Raw genomic sequence first — 19608 nt, 5'->3', positions numbered from 1 at the left:
ATGGTGTAATAATGTGGTGGATATTGTTTTTCACATGGTGCTCAAATAATCTGGTTTCTTGAACGCGAGCTCGCAGCCTCCACAGTTATCAGATCTCCCACGGAGCATCTTTGGGATTCGGTGGAATAGTACGAAGCTGTCACATCAACATGGATTAAAATCTCTGAGGAATGTTTCCGGCACAGCGTTGGATCGATGCCCCAAAGTGGCAGCTCTGAGGGGAAAAGAGTGTCCATCCCAGAAAAAGCAAAGTGTACCTAATAAAGTGTCCAGTAGTCAGTATTGAGACTACATATCAGTCGATAAGGTTGTTGTTGTAACCCAGCTGTTGGGGCTGCGCTTCCACAGGCTCCGCTGGTTTAGAGACTTATTCCTCATGAAGAAAGCAAAACAATGACGGAACGGTTTTACTTGCTAGCAATGGCGGCCGGTCGGTGTCTCACACTCTAAGTCCAACCACAGACGACCTCGACTCCGGCCTCCGCTTGCCGCCTTTTATTGAAAACAGTTACAGTACACACAAGCACCTCCCATTGTGACCCTATGGTCACAAAAGATAAGGCACTATGTGTGTGCATGTGTGTGTATGCATGTGCGAGAGTGTGTGTGCGTCCCTGTAATAACACGCTGCAGCCTCCCCCAGCGTCCAGCAGGCTGGAGATGCTCAGAGACAGAGGAATGTCTGCTGCTTGAACTAAGACTTACAAATTTAAGTAACACAATGACAACATTTAACAATTTGACTCCAACAACAACCATCTCCCTTTTTTATTATTACGCCTAGGTTCCAGTGCACAGCATGACAACTAATGATAACCGCTCACCCACGGTGCTGATTGGCTAATCATTAGTCCTCCCGCGGTGCTCATTGGAGCAGATCTTTCTGCATCCCAGAAACTCCAATTTCACGTCACGATGCCAAAGACGTGAACTGATTCCGAGGACTGGAAATATTTGTGAAGTGTTTGAAAAGATCCTGAAAAAATGATGCAGAGACGTTAAAGCAGAACACGGAGAAATGTTTCAAGTTCAAATCAGTTAAATTCAGATCTTCTCGTCTCTCCTGCAGCACAACGTCCTGCTGCTGGGAAGCAAACACTGTTTCCTCCTCACAGTAGACTTGATATAAGTGTTGCCGTTCCTGCTGAGATAAACACATGTGTGTGATTGGAGCCTATTGTGTGCAGCTCTGAACTAATTTTCTTGTTTGCACACAGCAGGGAGAGTTGGTAATAATTTACTGAAAATTGTAAGCTAACCTTGTTTTAGCCTCCTTACAGGTGCTGTTATCTAAAAACACTCGTTTCTGTTAAGTGCATCTCAAAGCCTCTCATACAACACCTTTTCTGTTTGAATATAGCTAATCTTTGCTAAAGTAATACCAACCACCAGTTTAGAAGCAAGCGCTAGACAAATAATACATGATTTTATCATTTTAATACTACTAATAATAATAATGTTACCTTTGAAACCTGAATATTCAAACATCAGGACCAAACATGACTGAGAGCTGAGGTACAGTTAGAACAATAATGAAAATGATGGTGTGCCAACAGAAATAATATATAGAATAAAACATCTAAAGACAAAAAGCCTCTGTGTTTGGACCACAGCATAAAAGCAAATATCCAAAAACACATCAGTTAAGATTATTTTTCATATGTAGAAGTTAAATGTTAATATGTGCTGTCAAATTATTACTTAAAGCAGTTCAGATGTCTTAGTACCAACTCAGTATTAGCAATGTGTACTTAATAAAGTGTCAGAGTACATCATGAACATATTCAGCCATCATCCTCTGCTGTAGAGTTATCGCCATCTTGTTTTTGGAGGCAGATTTAAGCACATGAGCGACGAAGTGCTAATGTTTGCTAGCTGCTCCTGCTCCGTGTGTGGGAGGGACACAGACACATAATTATCGGTAAGATGCTTATGAAATGATAATAGAATTTAACTCACGGAAAACCCGGCATCCTTGTAGGTCTGTCGGTGAAATGAATACTAAAGCAAGAGTTAGAGGGGTACAGCTCTACGGCCCACACCCTCAGCCAAGTGGGCGGCTGCACCCACCTGATCCAGCGAGCTGGGATATGCCCCATCTTACTGGTGAGAGGTACCCCAGGTCAGATCCATCGCAGATACGGTGTTAAGAAATCTGAAAACCTAAAAATGGGAATGTCTCCTCTTGGGATGGGAACGTGCTGTACACCTGGAGGTAAACATGTTTACTCTGTTTACCTCCATCCTTTTTCAGAGGCAACCCGAGCATCACAAACGAACTTAAATTCACGACACATTTTCTTCCACTCATTGGTTTTAGAGACAAACACGATCAACAAAAACTCGCTGCCGTTCTGTCCTGTTGGCTGGCAGCAGCACAGCGTTGTCTTCTTATGGATGTAGGCGACTTCACCTTCACATGAGCTTTGTGTTTTGACAGAATCTTGTGTGTTTTGATGCGCCCTTGAGTGTGATGTGAATTTGAATGTGATCTGTACAAAGACTCGCCTGTCAGGGAGAGAAAGATGCAGACTGACACAGAGATGATTTAAGTCTACCATTCCCTTTCAAGTCAGCTCCTGAATCACGCACACACACACACACACACACACACACACAGAGCGTGATCATTGCATCGACACAGTTTACACCCGTGTAGCCACAGAGCTGCTCTGCTGCTGTTCCTCACCTTCAGAAACCAGCGTACACGCACATCGTCTCTGCACATTCATATGTTACAGTTCATATGTTACAGGTCATATGTTACAGTTCATATGTTACAGGTCATATGTTACAGTTCATATGTTACAGTTCATATGTTACAGTTCATATGTTACAGGTCATATGTTACGGTTCATATGTTACAGGTCATATGTTACAGTTCATATGTTACAGGTCATATGTTACAGGTCATATGTTACAGTTCATATGTTACAGTTCATATGTTACGGTTCATATGTTACAGTTCATATGTTACAGTTCATATGTTACAGGTCATATGTTACGGTTCATATGTTACAGGTCATATGTTACAGGTCATATGTTACAGTTCATATGTTACAGGTCATATGTTACAGTTCATATGTTACAGTTCATATGTTACAGGTCATATGTTACAGGTCATATGTTACAGGTCATATGTTACAGTTCATATGTTACAGGTCATATGTTACAGTTCATATGTTACAGGTCATATGTTACAGGTCATATGTTACAGGTCATATGTTACAGTTCATATGTTACAGTTCATATGTTACAGGTCATATGTTACAGTTCATATGTTACAGGTCATATGTTACGGTTCATATGTTACAGTTCATATGTTACAGTTCATATGTTACAGGTCATATGTTACGGTTCATATGTTACAGGTCATATGTTACAGTTCATATGTTACAGGTCATATGTTACAGGTCATATGTTACAGTTCATATGTTACAGGTCATATGTTACGGTTCATATGTTACAGTTCATATGTTACAGTTCATATGTTACAGGTCATATGTTACGGTTCATATGTTACAGGTCATATGTTACAGTTCATATGTTACAGGTCATATGTTACAGGTCATATGTTACAGGTCATATGTTACAGTTCATATGTTACAGTTCATATGTTACAGGTCATATGTTACGGTTCATATGTTACAGTTCATATGTTACAGTTCATATGTTACAGGTCATATGTTACAGTATATCTAAAATGAACATTCTACATATAACATATGTTAGCATCACTGCCACTGAGCTAGCCTGTGTCAAACGTTTAATAGATGTTTTATAATAATATAAAGTGTCCTGACACAGAACATTACACCAGTGCAGGCTTCTTTAACACAACTCGCTAACTGACGCACACCAACACACTCACAGGCAGCCTCCCTCCTCTGAGTTATTGTCATTTAAGCCTTTAATGCTGGGAGTCACCCGCTGTGTGGGAATTCAAAGGAGAAACAGTCCATATCGACTGGTTTGTGCGAGGGGCCTGTTCTCTGTGCTCCATGGATCTCCATAGGTCACAGGATAGATTTTTCTTTTAGGTTTGGCGGCTCGGTGTGGGTGCACGAGCACAAAAGGCTCAAGAAAGCTTAAAGTTTTTGCTATTTCGTCTTTTCTGTCTTCTTTCCTTTAGTGATAGAGGTCCATTGATTGGACGCGACGACAGAGAAGCTACAATATCTGCTGCTAAACGCCTTTAAAGCTGTTTTTATAGACCCGTCCTAACCTGACATGAACTTTATAATTTCATTAGTAACATGTGAGCGAACAGTGCTGTGAAGTCTTTGGTTCTTCTTCTTATTGTGGTCATTTGACAAGTTTTAATGTAAGACAGAAATATGACTTTTACAGTGGCTTTGTTCCTCGGCTGTTCTCCAGGTTCTTTACATCCTGGCATCATGTGCTGAGTGTTTTTAGCTCCTTTCGCCTACTTAACGTCTCAGGCATGTGATTTCTCCCTTCAGCAGATCAGGTAGTAATCAGACCCGACTGCGGTGACACTGAACTCAGCTTACGTCACATTTAAACACGGGTCAGGTAGGTTGGTATAGGTACTGTGTTCCCCTAATAAATGAAAAAGCATTTTGTATTTACTCCGGTTCTCTTTGACAGATATTTGTTGTTCTGGAACATGTGACTGCAACAAATATCACAAAAACATAAGAAATGAGGAAGTGGGCAAATACTTTGTCCCACCAAAGTAAAAGCACAGTCAGTTTATCATTCAGGAACAGCTCAGCTCTTTATGCATACATGCTATAACAATATAAATCTCACACACACACACACACACACACACACACACACACACACACAGCACCCGCTGGTTAGTCAAGGTCACAGTTTTGTGACGCGTCCTCTGCATCATGTTGGACGTCTGCCACGGTGTCTCATCAAACCGTTAATCTGATAAATTAAAACGGACAGTGAAGCATTTTACAAATCTGCGCCTGATTGCAACGTGCATGAAAGACAGAATATGTAATACAGAGATACTGGCAGGGCCAATTATGATAATTAAATAGCATTTTGTATGAACAGTAATCGAGCTGACTTTGACCATAACCAGCCATCCTCAAATCCACTCGCTGGCACCAGACGCTCATAAAAACACTCTGTGGTCCAACTCATACGTTTCTTAACACACTATAAGAAACCTTTAATGTTTTAATAAACAGTGTTTGTGATTATTGTCACTGATAATCACAGGAACCTAAATATTCTGGTACTAAGGTTTTACAGACAACAATACCTCAAATGTTAGCATATATGCTAGTTTTCTATATAAGGCTGTTGCACGCATGTATAGAGTAAGTAAATGTTCATAACTAAAGTTGGCTTCAGCCCAAAGCCACAGCCGGCCTTTTGAACCATAAACCGAGTCTTTCCTTCCCAGTGCAGCTGATTTCTGCTGCCTGGTTCAACGATTCGCCGTATCGGCTCCACGGCTGCTGCTGTAGATGAGTCTGTATAGAGGGACTGTCTGGGTGGTTCTGCCCTGCTGCTTTCAGAGGACATCTGTGCATGCTATCAGTACGTCTGCCAGCTGAAGCGTTATCCCAAAGCCACGTGTGGATGTTGTTACTGGTAACTGAAGGATTTATAACTGGATCTGCTGAAATAAGCGTAATTAAGTCTGCTTTTCTTCCTTGTGCACATTAAATCGTTCTTCAGTCTCCTGCTCTCTGATTCCTCTCTCTGGGTTTCATTAATACTGAACCCGTATCTCTGATCGCTCTTTCCACTCACAGCGTTTACACATACTGTCATTTTCTTTTTTTCGCTGTGCTGTTAACCAGATGAACACATATTTGATTATGGCTCAGACGATCACCTTGCCCCGAGCTGTTTGCGAGGTGTCATGGGCAGCCACTGACGCTAAACGAGGTGGACAGAAATCTCTTTAGGGAGAAGGGTAGAGCAAAATAGCCGGGCACATCATAGCACAGGTTTTGTAAAGAGACATTACAGCTCATGTGCTCGTGAAATCGCAGCAGAGCTAACGCTGCGTGCAGCAGAGAAAATGCAAACGAGCTTTGTTGGTAGAAAAGGTGAAAACCTCTCCGCTGACTCAAACTTCAGCAGTAAATATTTTGTCCAATAGATTCTTTGTTTTCAGTTCTTGCTTGATAAGAAGGACAGTCGTGGCTCTGGCTGCATGCCTGCTTTATAATAACCAGACGTATGAGAGTCGTTGCAGGGCTGCTTGTTTCTCAGCTGCACTGCGGTGTGCTGACACATGCTGGCAACACAGCGCACAAACTGAACAAACTGTAGTGATTGAATAACTGCTTGTAGTTCTCATCCAACTGGCTCTGTTTCCACGTTGTGTCATTTCTGCCTCCTGCTGGTTTCCACCTGCTTTGAAGGATGTTCTCGGGGATTTGACTTCCTCTGGTGAGCGTACCTGTTTCCTAAACAAGCTGCAAGGAAACAGTAATGTTGTACCCGATCGTTATACCAACTGTTAACTAACTAGCTCACACAGGAGAAGTGCTTTCTAAGAAAAACTGCTAAAAATAATAATAATGGGCTCGACAGGGTTATTTCTGACAGCATGAAGACGCTGAACGGCGTCTTTTTATGATGCATCGCCGGCACCACACACTGATAAAAACACTGTTTCTGAATGTTGTTTCCCTATGAACCTGGGTGCTCCAAGGTGAGAGAGGTACAGTTTGTCAGCAGCCAGCAGAGATTACAGTGCACGTCTTCGTTCACATCCAGTCGTCCCGTATAACTGGATCTGACGTTGCTCCATCTGCCTGTGCTGTGGTGATGTTCTGTCGTTCAGCTGCTGTGCAGCCACGTTTCCTTTAGATACGTTTTCAAGTAAACAACAAAACAACAGTTTCACACTGCACACACACCACCAGGAACAGAGGCTACTGTCAGCCTGAAGCCCTTTATTCTGTGTTGCACCTCAGACTGTGCAGCAGCGCAGCAGTTAAACCTGGACGTGTGCTGTTGTTGTGTCTGTAAATAAACCTGAAGGTTTGGCTCATCATCATATCTGCTCCATGCTTATGTACTGATTGGATGTCCTGTCTGCCTGCACTCACTGCACACCCACAGAAACTCGGTGCTCTTCCTTGACTCTGTGGTGTCACCAGACTGGGCCGACCTGGGGTGGACTGCTACTGTCAGCATGAGAGCGGAGCTGCTGTTCTTCAGCTGCAGTTTCTCATCAATGAGGTAAGCCACAATCTTTGAGGCTTTTTAGTTCTTTTTATAATATTTGGAAACCCGGAGCTGTGCTAATAACAAGTTATAACTTTGTAGCTATAATGATGATTACGAAACGTTTTTAGTTCTTCAGTAGAACTAACAATGAAGCGATGACGGTGGTGATAACAATCACCTTTAACTACCCCGGAGATTGTTAGCATGGTAGCTAGGTTGGGTTTCCTTTATTATGGGATTCATTGATAATGAAATAAAGTCACAATAAGAGTGTAAAGCTCCGGTCTCATCAGCAGTGTTGGTCAAGTTACTTGAAAAAAGTAATCAGTAACTAATTACTGATTACTTCCCCCAAAAAGTAATCCAGTTACTTTACTGATTACTTATTTTCAAAAGTAATTAGTTACTTAGTTACTTAGTTACTTTTTAAAAACACGATTTACAACCTGAAGAGGTGATAAAGCGATGGATCTTTCAGCCCAATTCTACTTTTTCTGCATAATCCATCATACAAAATGTAATCAAATGGAAAAGTCTCTTTTTAAAACTCGTTTTATTAGTTTTAATCTTTTAACTTTATGCATCAAGCAAACATTTAATTATCTGCAACATTCTCTGACTTGAAGAAATTAGTTTAACATTTAAACCTATTTTCTGCACATTCCAGCACATAAAATAAAATATTTTTTGTGTTTACACTCAGTCTTTCAAATAGATGCAAGTAAAACACAGCAGAAAATAAATAAAGTCAAAGACTCAGCGGTCCTGTTGCTCTATTTTCACCTGTAAAGCAGGAGTGGGTCAGGCGGAGGTTTACCCTGGTGCAGGTGTGCCGCGGTCAGTGGAAGAATCTGCGAGTTTCTCTGAGTTTCCCATTACGTCGTAGCTACTCGGTGCTTGTTGGAAGTTTAGGGGTTTTTTCGCTGTAAAAAGAAGTTTTCTTCCCACGCACAGCGGACACTAATGTTTTTGTCACTTTTTATGGAATCAAACTCAAAGTAAGGTCAGTACTTCCACGCTTTAAACGCTGCACGCTCATACTCTCTCTGCACTCGATATATGATCCATTGTTGATCTGCACACAGCTGTTGTCACGAACGGCGCACTCGCTTACGTCACTGTCATGAGACATTCTCGCAAAAGAATCACGGTTTTAGTAACGCAGTAACGCAGCGTTCCTACGGGAAAGTAACGGTAATCTAATTACCGTTTTTGCAATAGTAATCCCTTACTTTACTTGTTACTTGAAAAAAGTAATGGGATTACAGTAACGCGCTACTGCCCATCTCTCGTCACCACACTGTGTTTTCTCACACAGTGTTTGGTTGACTGGACCTTTATAAGGGCCACACACGCTCAACTGTTCACGGAGCATCTGATGCAGGCAGGATTTCTGGAAAGCTTTGTGTCAGCAGAAGACTTCAACACTGCAGTGTATGATGATCTTTTACAATGGAAGCTTTAATACCATATAACAACCAGTCATATTATACTTTATGCATAGTGTGCATTTTACAATTGTGTAAATGAAGATTTAGTTGAATTCATTTGCAGGCTGATGGTCGTGACATTTATAAGTAAACATGATTAACTCTCAGTTAACTGATCTTTGAGTGGCAGCAGCCAAAACACTGCACATGTCACTGTTTTAAATGAAGGATCATTGTGAGCAGTGCTTAGTTACACCGATGTGGTTTTTATTCTCTCCTCTTCTTTTCCACCCTGACAAACTGTGGTGTGGGCTTACACGTGACAGTGCTGTGTCATACTGTGCATTTTAGGACTTTAACAGCAGTTTATTGCTGTACTTTCTAACAAAATACTGACGCTGTACCGGGGGAAGAGGATTTCACGATGGTTACAAGAGCAGAAGGTTGACACAGGTCTCAAACGTAAAGCCGTCTCTCATCGATCTTCTGCTTTATTCTGCTGTAATCTCTTTTCCTCTCGTCTTTTTCTTTCCTCTGTGTTTTTCTTTTTAAGCCCACTGGCTGTTTCAGCCCACTTCTCCATCACTCACTGGCCTACCTGTGATGTGTCTGAGGCAAATGGAGGTGGATGAGCCTGAAGAGGGTTATGTGTGTTTCTGTGTTACAGGTATAGACAGGTTGTGTGTGTGTGTGTGTGTGTGTGTGTGTGTGTGTGTGTGTGTGTGTGTGTGTGTGTGTTTAAGCACCCAAATGTTTTTGTAATAGTGTAAGAGTGTAGCTGAGAGCACGTTACAGCAGTGTGTGGGTTCAAGTGTATCTTGTCATATTAGTGGATTTTTAAAAGCATGAAGTGTGTGTGTGTGTGTGTGTGTGTGTGTGTGTGTTTTAAAAAATGGTTCGATAAGTATTTGAATAGTAATTCTGTCTCTGTCCAACACTAATATAGAACAGAGGGACCAAAAGGAGACTGAAGTGCTGAAGCATGGACCCTCAGCTTTATATAAACCATCTATAGTCATAGTTAGTTATATGTAACAAAAAAATGGAAGTCCAGAGGTTAAAATAGGACACGCCCCCAAGGGTGGTGGAGAATGACCAAGCTAAGATCCTGTGGGACTTCCAGATACAGACGGACTAAATGGTGGTGGCTAACCAACCGACATAGTGGTGGTAGACAAGCAGAGGAAGACGGCCGTAGTGATCGATGTAGTGATACTGAATAACAACGACATCAGGAAGAGGGAACACGAGAAGCTGGAGGAGTACCAAGGGCTCGAGAAGATGTGGAGGGTGAAGGTGACGGTGGTCCCCGTGGTAATCGGAGCACTAGGTGCGGTGACTCCCGAGCTAAGCGAGTGGCTCCAGCAGATCCCGGGAACAACATCGGAGATCTCTGTCCAGAAGAGCGCAGTCCTGGGAACAGCAACAACAATAACAACAAAAACAACAACAGAAAAGCGCTATATAAATGCGATCCATTATTATCATTATTAACAACAACTTTATTTATAAAGCGCTATCAAACAAAGTGCTGAACAGTTATTTGAAGATAAATAAATAAAAGCAATACAATTTAAACGCTGACAACAATTTAAAGACACATAAGATATGGTGAACATGTAAGTCTTTAACTTAGCTTTAAAACCTCCACAGAGCAGCCTGCCTAATATCTTGAGGGAGGTTGTTCCACAAAAATGGGGCACAAAATAAAAAAAGCATGCTCCCCAGTCTCCAACAACATCGGAGATCTCTGTCCGGCAGAGCGCAGTCCTAGGACCAGCAGAGATACTGCGCAGGATCATCAAGCTCCCAGGCCTCTGGAAGAGGACCCGAGCTTGAAGGATAAACCGCCTGCAGGGGCGAGTGGGGGCTTTTTAAATATATATATATAGTGTTCGTGAATATTTGTAAGTATCAGTGCTCTTGACAACATCCTGAATCCACAGAGGACGCTTTCAGGACTGTAAATACAGATGAGTTACTTTAAGATGCAGACCAGCAAGATTGAAGGACGGATCACATGTTCCTAGAAGACAGCAGACACAGTTTTTTATCAGCTAAAACAAGATGAAATTATAGCAGAACGATGGGAAGAGACGGGGATGGAGAAAGATCAGTGCTCGTGATCCACGTTAAAGCCCATCATCTGTCAGAGGCAGAATCACTCAAATGCTGCAAAGCTCATAGGCAGCACTTCACACACAGAAGACCAAAACCAGAGTGAATCAGCTGACTCCTCACTGACGTTAAAATCATCCAGATATATGTTTTAATCGTGCAGTTACTTTTTGTCCCCAACCAGCTGAAATCCACCAGGTTTCTTCGTCTTCAGCGGGATTCAGAAATGAATTTTTGCTCATAAATATGTTTGCATGGTGTAGCACGCACTCTATGTTAATGCTCCCTCACTGACTGCAGGTCCTCCCATCGCTTGACAGAGTGGATAATAGCAGTGCTCCATGTCAGAACCCTCTCGTGGACTCGGTGCGTGGGCTGCCCTGGTTGGCTCGTGCATTCAGACCTGATCTTGTAATGACTTCTCCCCATTAGACACGCAGCACCAACCCACAAACGAGGCCACTTCTCAGGTACTCGAGAGCGCTGCATGCACGAAGAGCGTCTTTGTCCTCTAGCACACAAACCCCCACACACGTCGTGTCTTTTATTACTTAGTAATTTCGTACCATCCTCGGCCTCTCGCTTCGTATTTGATGAGCAAAAATATTTATAGATTATTATTTGGTGGCACTGTCAGTGGAGGGTATGAATGGGCTAATTAATGTGTGCGTTTCTCTATTCTGAATTCATTATTATGTTTAATGAATAAAACATGTAAAGAGGCTGGTTTGGTGCCGGAGTCGGGGCAAAGAGAGCAGAGTGCTAATGTAAGAAAAAGGCGATTATTGAGCTGAGCAGGGACCGAACGCGACGCGTGGTTTTGTGTTTAGGTGTAAACGTACAGCAATGTGCTGAATTCTGGAGTCACCCCTCATTTCTTCTTCTCTGCTTCACAGCACACAGACTTCAGTCATGTTATGAACGGGTCAGTAGCAGAGGTCTCCAAGGTTGTCTTCGCACTTTGGTAGCTTGATTTACTTGAACCAGTGTTAACGTGTATCTGTCATCATTCGATCTTATAAAAAAGCCAAAGACAATACGATGACGTGTTTTTGGTCATCAGGCTCACTGCTCCGTACAGAAACTCTCCGAGCTTCAGCTCCCTGCACAGATTATCTGTGTGCCTGAGGCGTGCCACGCCATGACCTCAATGTGCTTCTTCTTTAGCCGCTCCTTTGTTGCCCTGGTGGTGAGTTTTGGGTCACTGTCGTACTAACAGACCCATCCTGTCAAGTTTGCTGTGTGTGGCAGCAGGAACGGACCCAAAACTGCTGAACGCCAGAAATACAAAACTAACTAAGCTGAGAATACACATGAGACTAAACAGGCAGAACACACGGCCGGGAACGAGGAAGAATCAGACCCTCAATACAAGAGGGGAGCAGGGCAAAGAGGAAACATCTGGGAAACACAGCCGGCACTAATCCAAAAGACGAGAGGGGGGGAGAGGAAGACATGAACAGGATCAAATACTAACTAAGAAACTAGGAAATACAAGATACAGAAAGTAAGGCTTCAGAACATCGTAAAACCAAAGCAGTGGGTCAGTGACTCAGGTAACACGTCCATAACCACTCTTCAGTACTGTGGCTGAGGGAGGCTCAGGTCCAACATTTTGTGTCACGCGTCTCAGAAAAGCAGCCCCAACCACGATGATGTTGTACGAGTCACATCATTCGCTCCTCTTCCTCCAAACACAGCAGGTCGAGCTGACGCCAAAGAGCTCGATTGTGACTGGGCTGAAATGCTTCTTTTACTCGGTGACGTGGGGGTTGATATTCACTCCTTTAAATTAAAATACATTTGTAATCAGACACCGCTCATTTCTTTGTAAGTGAGCGAACATTATTCCCCTCACTGCTGCTCTGAACGGCGTCGGGTTTAACGTGCTCCACAGTTTGCTGAGTTCAGCTCTGTTTTTTCACTTTTCAGGGAGTTCCTCTGAAAAGTGTTGATTAATGTCAGGCCATGATGAGGCTTAGATATTGATTAGTTAATGAACGATTAGTGTGTACTGTGATGAGTGTCTTAATAGTCATTCCTACTGACCAGATCAATACAGACAGACAAAAGATGAAAGGTTCTGGTGGATTTAAGCAGATCCTTTGTTTGTCTCTGTTCTTGCTTTTTGAAAGGAGCTGCTATCTAGACTACGGGGCTCATCCTCACCTGGTTTTGAGTACAGGTAGAGATACGTGCACCAAGAGATGTTCTGATGTCTTTCTGTGTAATTTCTCTTGGCACGGCTTTCATTTCCACCCATGCCGTTCACTGTACTTGTGCCTGGTTATCTTCCCTTTGTTGCCATCAAGACATCAAGATAATTGACGACAGGCTTTCACCCTGTCTGCCTCGCTTCTCTCTTCTCCCCGTCTGGAGTGATTTCTTCATTAGCGGCTGTTCCACCTCACTCTGTTTTGCTCTCTCCTCCTCTGCCTTCTCCGTTCTTGGCTGCTCGAAAAACTTCCCTGCTGCCCTTTGACAATTATGAAGTGCAGTGATTCTTCAGGAGTGTTCATGAAACATGATGTTGAGCAACTCTAGCAGTGCTATGTTGCATTGCAGTGAAACCCAAGCACATCACACGTGCCTGTTGTCAGCATGTAAGGATCAAAATGCATCAACTGACAGAGTCGAGTTAAACTGAGCACCCTGTTGGTTTGTTACTACAGTCAGGAGGCTGCAGCACGACCAGAGTTACTGTAACTCTGTGCGGTGGACTTGCAGTCTAGCTGCCTTTGAAATGTTTGAGGATGAAATCTGTGACCTCTCACAACTTTAGTGCCTCGAGACAGAGAAGGAACAGCAGCGAGTCAGTCTGCTGTCAGTCTGCAGTTTGTTGATGATGATGTTTCGATTCACTGTGACCAGAGAAGATCTGCTGTCATCACAGAAGTTCACATGAACTACTTACATTCAGCGTTCGTCCAGAACCGCGTAGATTTGAAACACAAATTCGACATTCCCGGTGATGCAACGACAAAAACACAAAGGCACTCAAAGGTTACAGAAGCAATACAACCACAATACAGCCAGTTTAGTTTGCACTTACTGCTACGGGCTGACTCCAGGTCATGCCAAAAGCTGGTATCCACAACGACTTGCAACAAAATGCAGTGAAACCTCCCATTGTTCCCATTGTTCCCAGTCACAGGGAGGTTGCTGTCCTATTTTTACTACTGTGTGACAGAGCCATTACCTCAGCTGATCCACTGAATTCATACTGTGGTCACTGCTAAGTCAGCAAACACTTATTACAATCTCACTCAATGGCAAAGGATTTTGCACCTTCCTCCCCAGGACCAGCAGACATCCAAACTGCAATATGTCATTTTTAAAACGTGCACAAAAAACATTAGAGGTGCTTTTATCACAAAAAGAAGCTTAAAGCTGAACACAAAGTAAATTACATGCAGTGCAGAAAAAACAGCACAGCTGTGCTGAACCACCAGTACAGTACTTACAGTGTTTTCTGCTGCATACTGGGAGAGATGGGTGATTAGTGGGGGGGGCATCACTGTCTCAGTCAGCATAGTTAAAATAATCTTTAAGCTTCAGACCGTGTTAAGAATCAGCCAGAGCACTGAATCACAGGTTTACTGGGGTTTAAATGTCACTAATCTTACGCAACAATGTTACCATATAAAGACAAAATACAGTATTTAAATCAAGTTTAAAAAGTCCAGCTACAAATAAGCAAATACTCAGCGTCTCATTAACACGCAAGAAACTGAAGCTCGTGTGCATCACATAGATTATTGTTTCACGTTAGAGCAAAAGAACCGCCTGATCTGAAAGAATCAGGACAGACGTGATTTTGAACAGTTACTCGAATCATTTAAGAGAAATAATGGCACGAACCGACACACGCACACGCGCGCGCACACATGCTTTTGATTTTACTTTCACTTAATGAAACGGTGCCACTCTAACAGGGACATTATTATTCCAGAACAGTGATTGCAGAAGTAGTCAGGTTGCAAACATTGGAAACATTATCTTCACTTGTGGAAGCTGTTTCAGAGCAAAACTAAGTGCAATTTAATGGGCAATTAGCAAGTCAGTGTGAGGCCGTGTTAATCCCAGTGGGATGGAATTATATGATGTGCAAGACACGAACGACTTCAATCCAAAGAAAAGCTCTCGGTGAGATTATGTAAAAAGAAAAGAGGCTAATATATTTATACCGTCTCTCCATGCGGGGCGGGGAGACGTGAAATAACATAGAAGATTATTTTCATTATTTCTCTCCATGTACAGGCTCAGTAGTAGCTGTAACCTGTAAAAGTCAAGGCCTTTAATCCTCACAGATACGCTTTCACAGTTTTCTTAATGCTTTCATTGTCTCGCTGTAATTGGTGGAGAAAATCACATTTATGAGTCATTTTTGAAAAATAGAGAAAATCAAATCATGTGTGCTATGAAGGCGATGCTCCACCTTATGGTCACCACTGCCTGCTTCTGTCTGTGATGCTGCGACTGTGTTTCAGTGGAAAGTTGGACAAACAAATATCTGATTGGGTTCATGCAGAGCCCAGATGTGAAGGTGTGAGGACAGTAAGCAGATGTTTGGAGATGGGCTCATGTTCATGCAGTGGCTTTATTATGACTGCCCTGCAGAGTCTGTGTATGAGCAGTTCTTGCTGTGCAGAAGGATTACAGGCTGTGTCTTTTCTGTCCTCCAGGGGGCGCTGGTCTCAGCCTGTGCAGACGACACGTTGCACTTGTGGAATCTGCGCCAGAGGCGGCCGGCCATCCTGCATTCACTCAAGTTTAACAGAGAGAGGTATGCACACACTCGCACATAAAATCTGTATAAAAAGATGGACATAGGCCTCATGATGTCATCCTTTGGTAAGCGAATCAGCTCGAGCTGAGTGTTTGTGTGTACACTTCAAACTCACTGATCCTCCTCTGAGGATCATGATTTATTAACTCTGTGTTGTATCATTACGTCTAAAAACAGCAGAGGCATAGAGGTGGACACCTTCTCACCCAGAGCGGCTCCGATGGTCTGTAGCTACATCCCATCCCAGCAAGCATGTGCTGGTTAGCAGCCTCAGCTGTGGCATCAGTATCCAAAGCCAAACAGCAGAGTGTGGGTGCTTAGAGGAACAGCCTTACCACTTTGGCTTTCTTCACAACTGAACTGAAAATGTGTCCGTTACACCAAACGTGACCTGACACGATGTCTCCTGCAGAAAAGTGGATCTGTTGCACGCTCTGGGGTCATGCTGGCTGCGTCCTAAAGATGGAGAAGCAGAGTGTTGTTCAGATGTAGGACAGAACTCTGATGCTGGCTAAAAGCTCTGCTCCACCTCAGCCGATGACCCCCGTGCCCCGCGACACCACGCCCCTGCCACAGCCGACTCGTTTCACATTTGATCGCCTAAACCCTGAAAACCACATGAAGCAGTGTTTACACGGTTATAGCAAACAGGCTTCTGCACCTGTGCAACACTTTAAAAACACATTGCTGATGACGGCCTGGGTCGAACAGCAGTCAGAGAGCTGAATCTGGTGTCTTTGCTCCTCTTCTGTTTCAGAAGTCATCGTTCTGGTGGGGTGGGGGTGATGTGGGTGTAACAGTACCTGCTCGATGTCTTGATTGCGTGTCAGTGTCTGTACAGCTTCCATATTTGACACCTCGTGCCAGTCTCAGAAAAGAGAGGGCTGAGACGCCAGCTGCAGCTCCTGCAACACTGGACAATACTGGCTGATTATCTGCAGGAAGGTCAAAGCCAGCAGGCGTTACTTGGTACAGACTACGTTTCCTCCAGCTGGTACAAATGTGATCAAGTCCTATGTTCATTGAAGCAGGCTGAGTGTGTTCTGTGTGTCTTGACTTCTGGCTCAGCTCGTTGGTTTCTGAATGGAGAAAGAGATTCCCATCCTCGGCTCGTTTGTTTTTCCATTTTTCAGCCCCTTCTGTCTATTGGCTCTTTGCTTTTTCCCATCAGCAGCACATTTTCTGCTCTCTGCCATTAAACATTAATGCCAAACAATGGCCTCTGGATGCTGATGCTTGGTTTTAAAAACTTTTCCCCCAGTTTCCTCCTCAGGAAAACCTCAAAGGGTCACTCAGTTGATGCAAACGCTGCCTCTGAGTGACCCAAATGGGCAAAATGCTGTGAGCGGCTTAGCCGAGCACGTTCAGACACAGGCGCTTCAGTGTAGCACCGTTCGATTATTCTGATACCTGCAGGCTGCCATTTCTGTCTGCAGGGGGAAAGAGCAGGCTGCTGCTGTAAGGGAGCAGGAATCAGTATGAACCTTTGCTGCACCTCAGCTGCTGTGTTCAAGTTTGCAGTGTCCACGCCAGTGTTGGTCAAGTTACTTGAAAAAAGTAATCGGTAACTGATTACTTCCCCAAAGAAGTAATCCCGTTACTTTACTGATTACTTATTTTCAAAAGTAATTACTTAGTTACTTAGTTACTTTTTAAAAACACGATTTACACCCTGGTTACCCTGGTGCAGGTGTGCAGCGGTCAGTGGAAGAATCCGCGAGTTTCTCTGTGAGTTTCCCATTACGTCGTAGCTACTCGGTGCTTGTTGGAAGTTTAGGGGTTTTTTCGCTGTAAAAAGAAGTTTTCTTCCCACGCACAGCGGACACTAATGTTTTTGTCACTTTTTATGGAATCAAACTCAAAGTAAGGTCAGTACTTCCACGCTTTAAACGCTGCACGCTCACACTCTCTCTGCACTCGATATATGATCCATTGTTGATCTGCACACAGCTGTTGTCACGAACGTCGCACTCGCTTACGTCACTGTCGTGACACATTCTCGCAAAAAATCACGGTTTTAGTAACGCAGTAACGCAGCGTTCCTACGGGAAAGTAACTGTAATCTAATTACCGTTTTTGCAATAGTAATCCCTTACTTTACTCGTTACTTGAAAAAAGTAATCGGATTACAGCATTACTGCCCATCTCTGGTCCTCGCTGTAGGTGGACCTCCGCTGCTGCATGCTTTATTCCAGAGACATAATATTGCGGTCCTGTCAGGATCGTTGGCTCCGTCAGCTTAAATACACACAGTAACCTTCAGCTAACTCTGTGGTTTCTGACGGTGTCTGAGTCGTTAAACAAGTGGAGAAACATTGATAAACGGTCAGAGCCTGTTGAGAGTGCGATGCCACAGATGAGGTCCTTAAATATTTACAGCAGGAAAAAGTTTCCTTTTCATAGCTTTGAACATCGAGCCTCCCTGTTCTCTGTGCGAGGACATTTAGTGAACATAACTCTGTGCTCGCTGTAACTGTATGTAATCATCATTCTCATCCAGCTGCTGGCAGGTTACACTCTTAATACAGGCGAGTGAAGGTAAGACTCACTCTGTTTGCTTCATCTGAGTCATGGAGGCCGTTTTCTCTCTGCTGAAACTTCCCGTAAGAAGCAGGAGAACAACGAGCTGTGAGCCAGAGTCGCCAGCACATCATAACACAGCCAGGAAGCGCTGCAGTGTGAACAGTGTGTTACACAGGACAGGAGAGGACTTTGTGCCTGTAACAGAGCCTCAACACAAGTATTTGTTTTAATGCAAAGATATTAACAACTGATTATTTAAGCAGGAGCCTGGAGGTGAGCAGATTTCACTTAGATGCCTCAGACATGGGAGGAGGTGCTCGTGTGTTATTACAGAGTGATGTTGCACTGTTAACACAGCACACTCACTCTGCACGTCCTGTTTGTAGCTGTGGCCGAACATATACAAGCGTTCTTCAACATTATTATGTTTATTTATGAGATCAGGCTCATGGATGTTGGTGGGGCTGGATGTTACCTGCAGCCTGAGAGATGCTGCTGCCTGCTGAATATGTAGAAAGTGATGCTGTGGTTACACTGATGCTGACTGTAAGCCACTGCTTCTGTAATCTAACCCACTCTAATCATTTTATCATGTTTACATCATTCCATCCTCGCATTTGGAGTCTCTGATTGAGCTATTTTTGCAGCTGGCGTCATCGCATAAGAGTCTACGAGTCTTACAGCCTCGCAGCTGTGCGCGATACAGCCAGTCTGCCCACACAGGCTCTGAGCTAAATGTTAGGAGTAATGCTTTGATTCAAAGGTGTTGAAACCCTCTTTCAGCAGCGTCTCACCTGCCTGTCGGTGCGATAAGGTAGGAGGCAGAACCGCTCAGCGGAAGAGCAGCGAGTCACGCTGTAAGACAAAAGGAGAAAAGGGCATCGTGCATCATCCATCACAGGCGCTGCCTTTCCATTTAGCTCTGTGTCTCCAGGCTGCACCTCTGACAGTCAGTGTCCTAATACCTCATCACATAACGCATGACTCAGCAGAGAGACCCGCTCTGTGATGACTGTCGGCCGTCGTAGTAAAATAATAATACGAGTGTTTGCTGATTAGGGCCGCCACAAACGATTATTTTGATAGTCGACTGGTCACCGATTATTTTTGCGATTAGTCGACTAATCAGATCATCATCCATTAGACATAAAACTACAGCTTATTGCACCAGCAGCATCTGCTCTTATATAACTATCATTAGCTTACAGCTTTAAGTGTTTAAGGTCTGTGCTAACTAAAAATAAAGACAAGATGATAGTTTATTAAACTTTAATGAAGTTTGCAGATTGTTTCGGTGAAGTTTAATAAACTCCTTGCTATCTAAAATATAACAGGACACCGGAGTAAATTCTCGAGCATCTCACACTTCTGATAATCAGCTGTCTGCTTGACGTTTATTCAGCTGTGTAAAAACTATAACTTTAATCTCAGCCAAACCGATTTACTCAGGAACAAATAAAATACTGAAAAAAGCCAAACAATAACAGTTTTAATTTATCTAAGTGACTCATATATCATGTTTAACCTGAGTAGCGAAAGACGGCGGTGGGTTTGAAAACGATTTGC

At 43.4% G+C, this 19608-nt stretch overlaps 1 protein-coding gene across 15 annotated transcripts in view; it reads left to right on the top strand.

Moving 5' to 3' along the window:
• stxbp5l (syntaxin binding protein 5L) overlaps positions 1 to 19608 on the top strand; it is a 133146-nt gene that overhangs the window by 49279 nt on the left and 64259 nt on the right. For all 15 annotated transcript variants that reach the window (XM_086266178.1, XM_086266182.1, XM_086266179.1 and 12 more), the window contains exons 3-4: positions 7113 to 7194; positions 15416 to 15516. In XM_086266178.1, coding sequence (XP_086122304.1) covers positions 7113 to 7194; positions 15416 to 15516 — 183 coding nt within the window. The remainder of the gene's footprint in view (positions 1 to 7112; positions 7195 to 15415; positions 15517 to 19608) is intronic.

Source organism: Aulonocara sp. 'chitande type north' Nkhata Bay, linkage group LG16 (assembly GCF_057382095.1).
Source record: "Aulonocara sp. 'chitande type north' Nkhata Bay isolate Kocher_YH1m ecotype deep benthic linkage group LG16, A_spYH_male_GT1.1, whole genome shotgun sequence".
NCBI classification, from domain to species: Eukaryota; Metazoa; Chordata; class Actinopteri; order Cichliformes; family Cichlidae; genus Aulonocara; species Aulonocara sp. 'chitande type north' Nkhata Bay.
The sequence above is the reverse complement of the archived record's forward strand: the minus strand, read 5'-3'. Positions and strand labels throughout refer to the sequence as shown.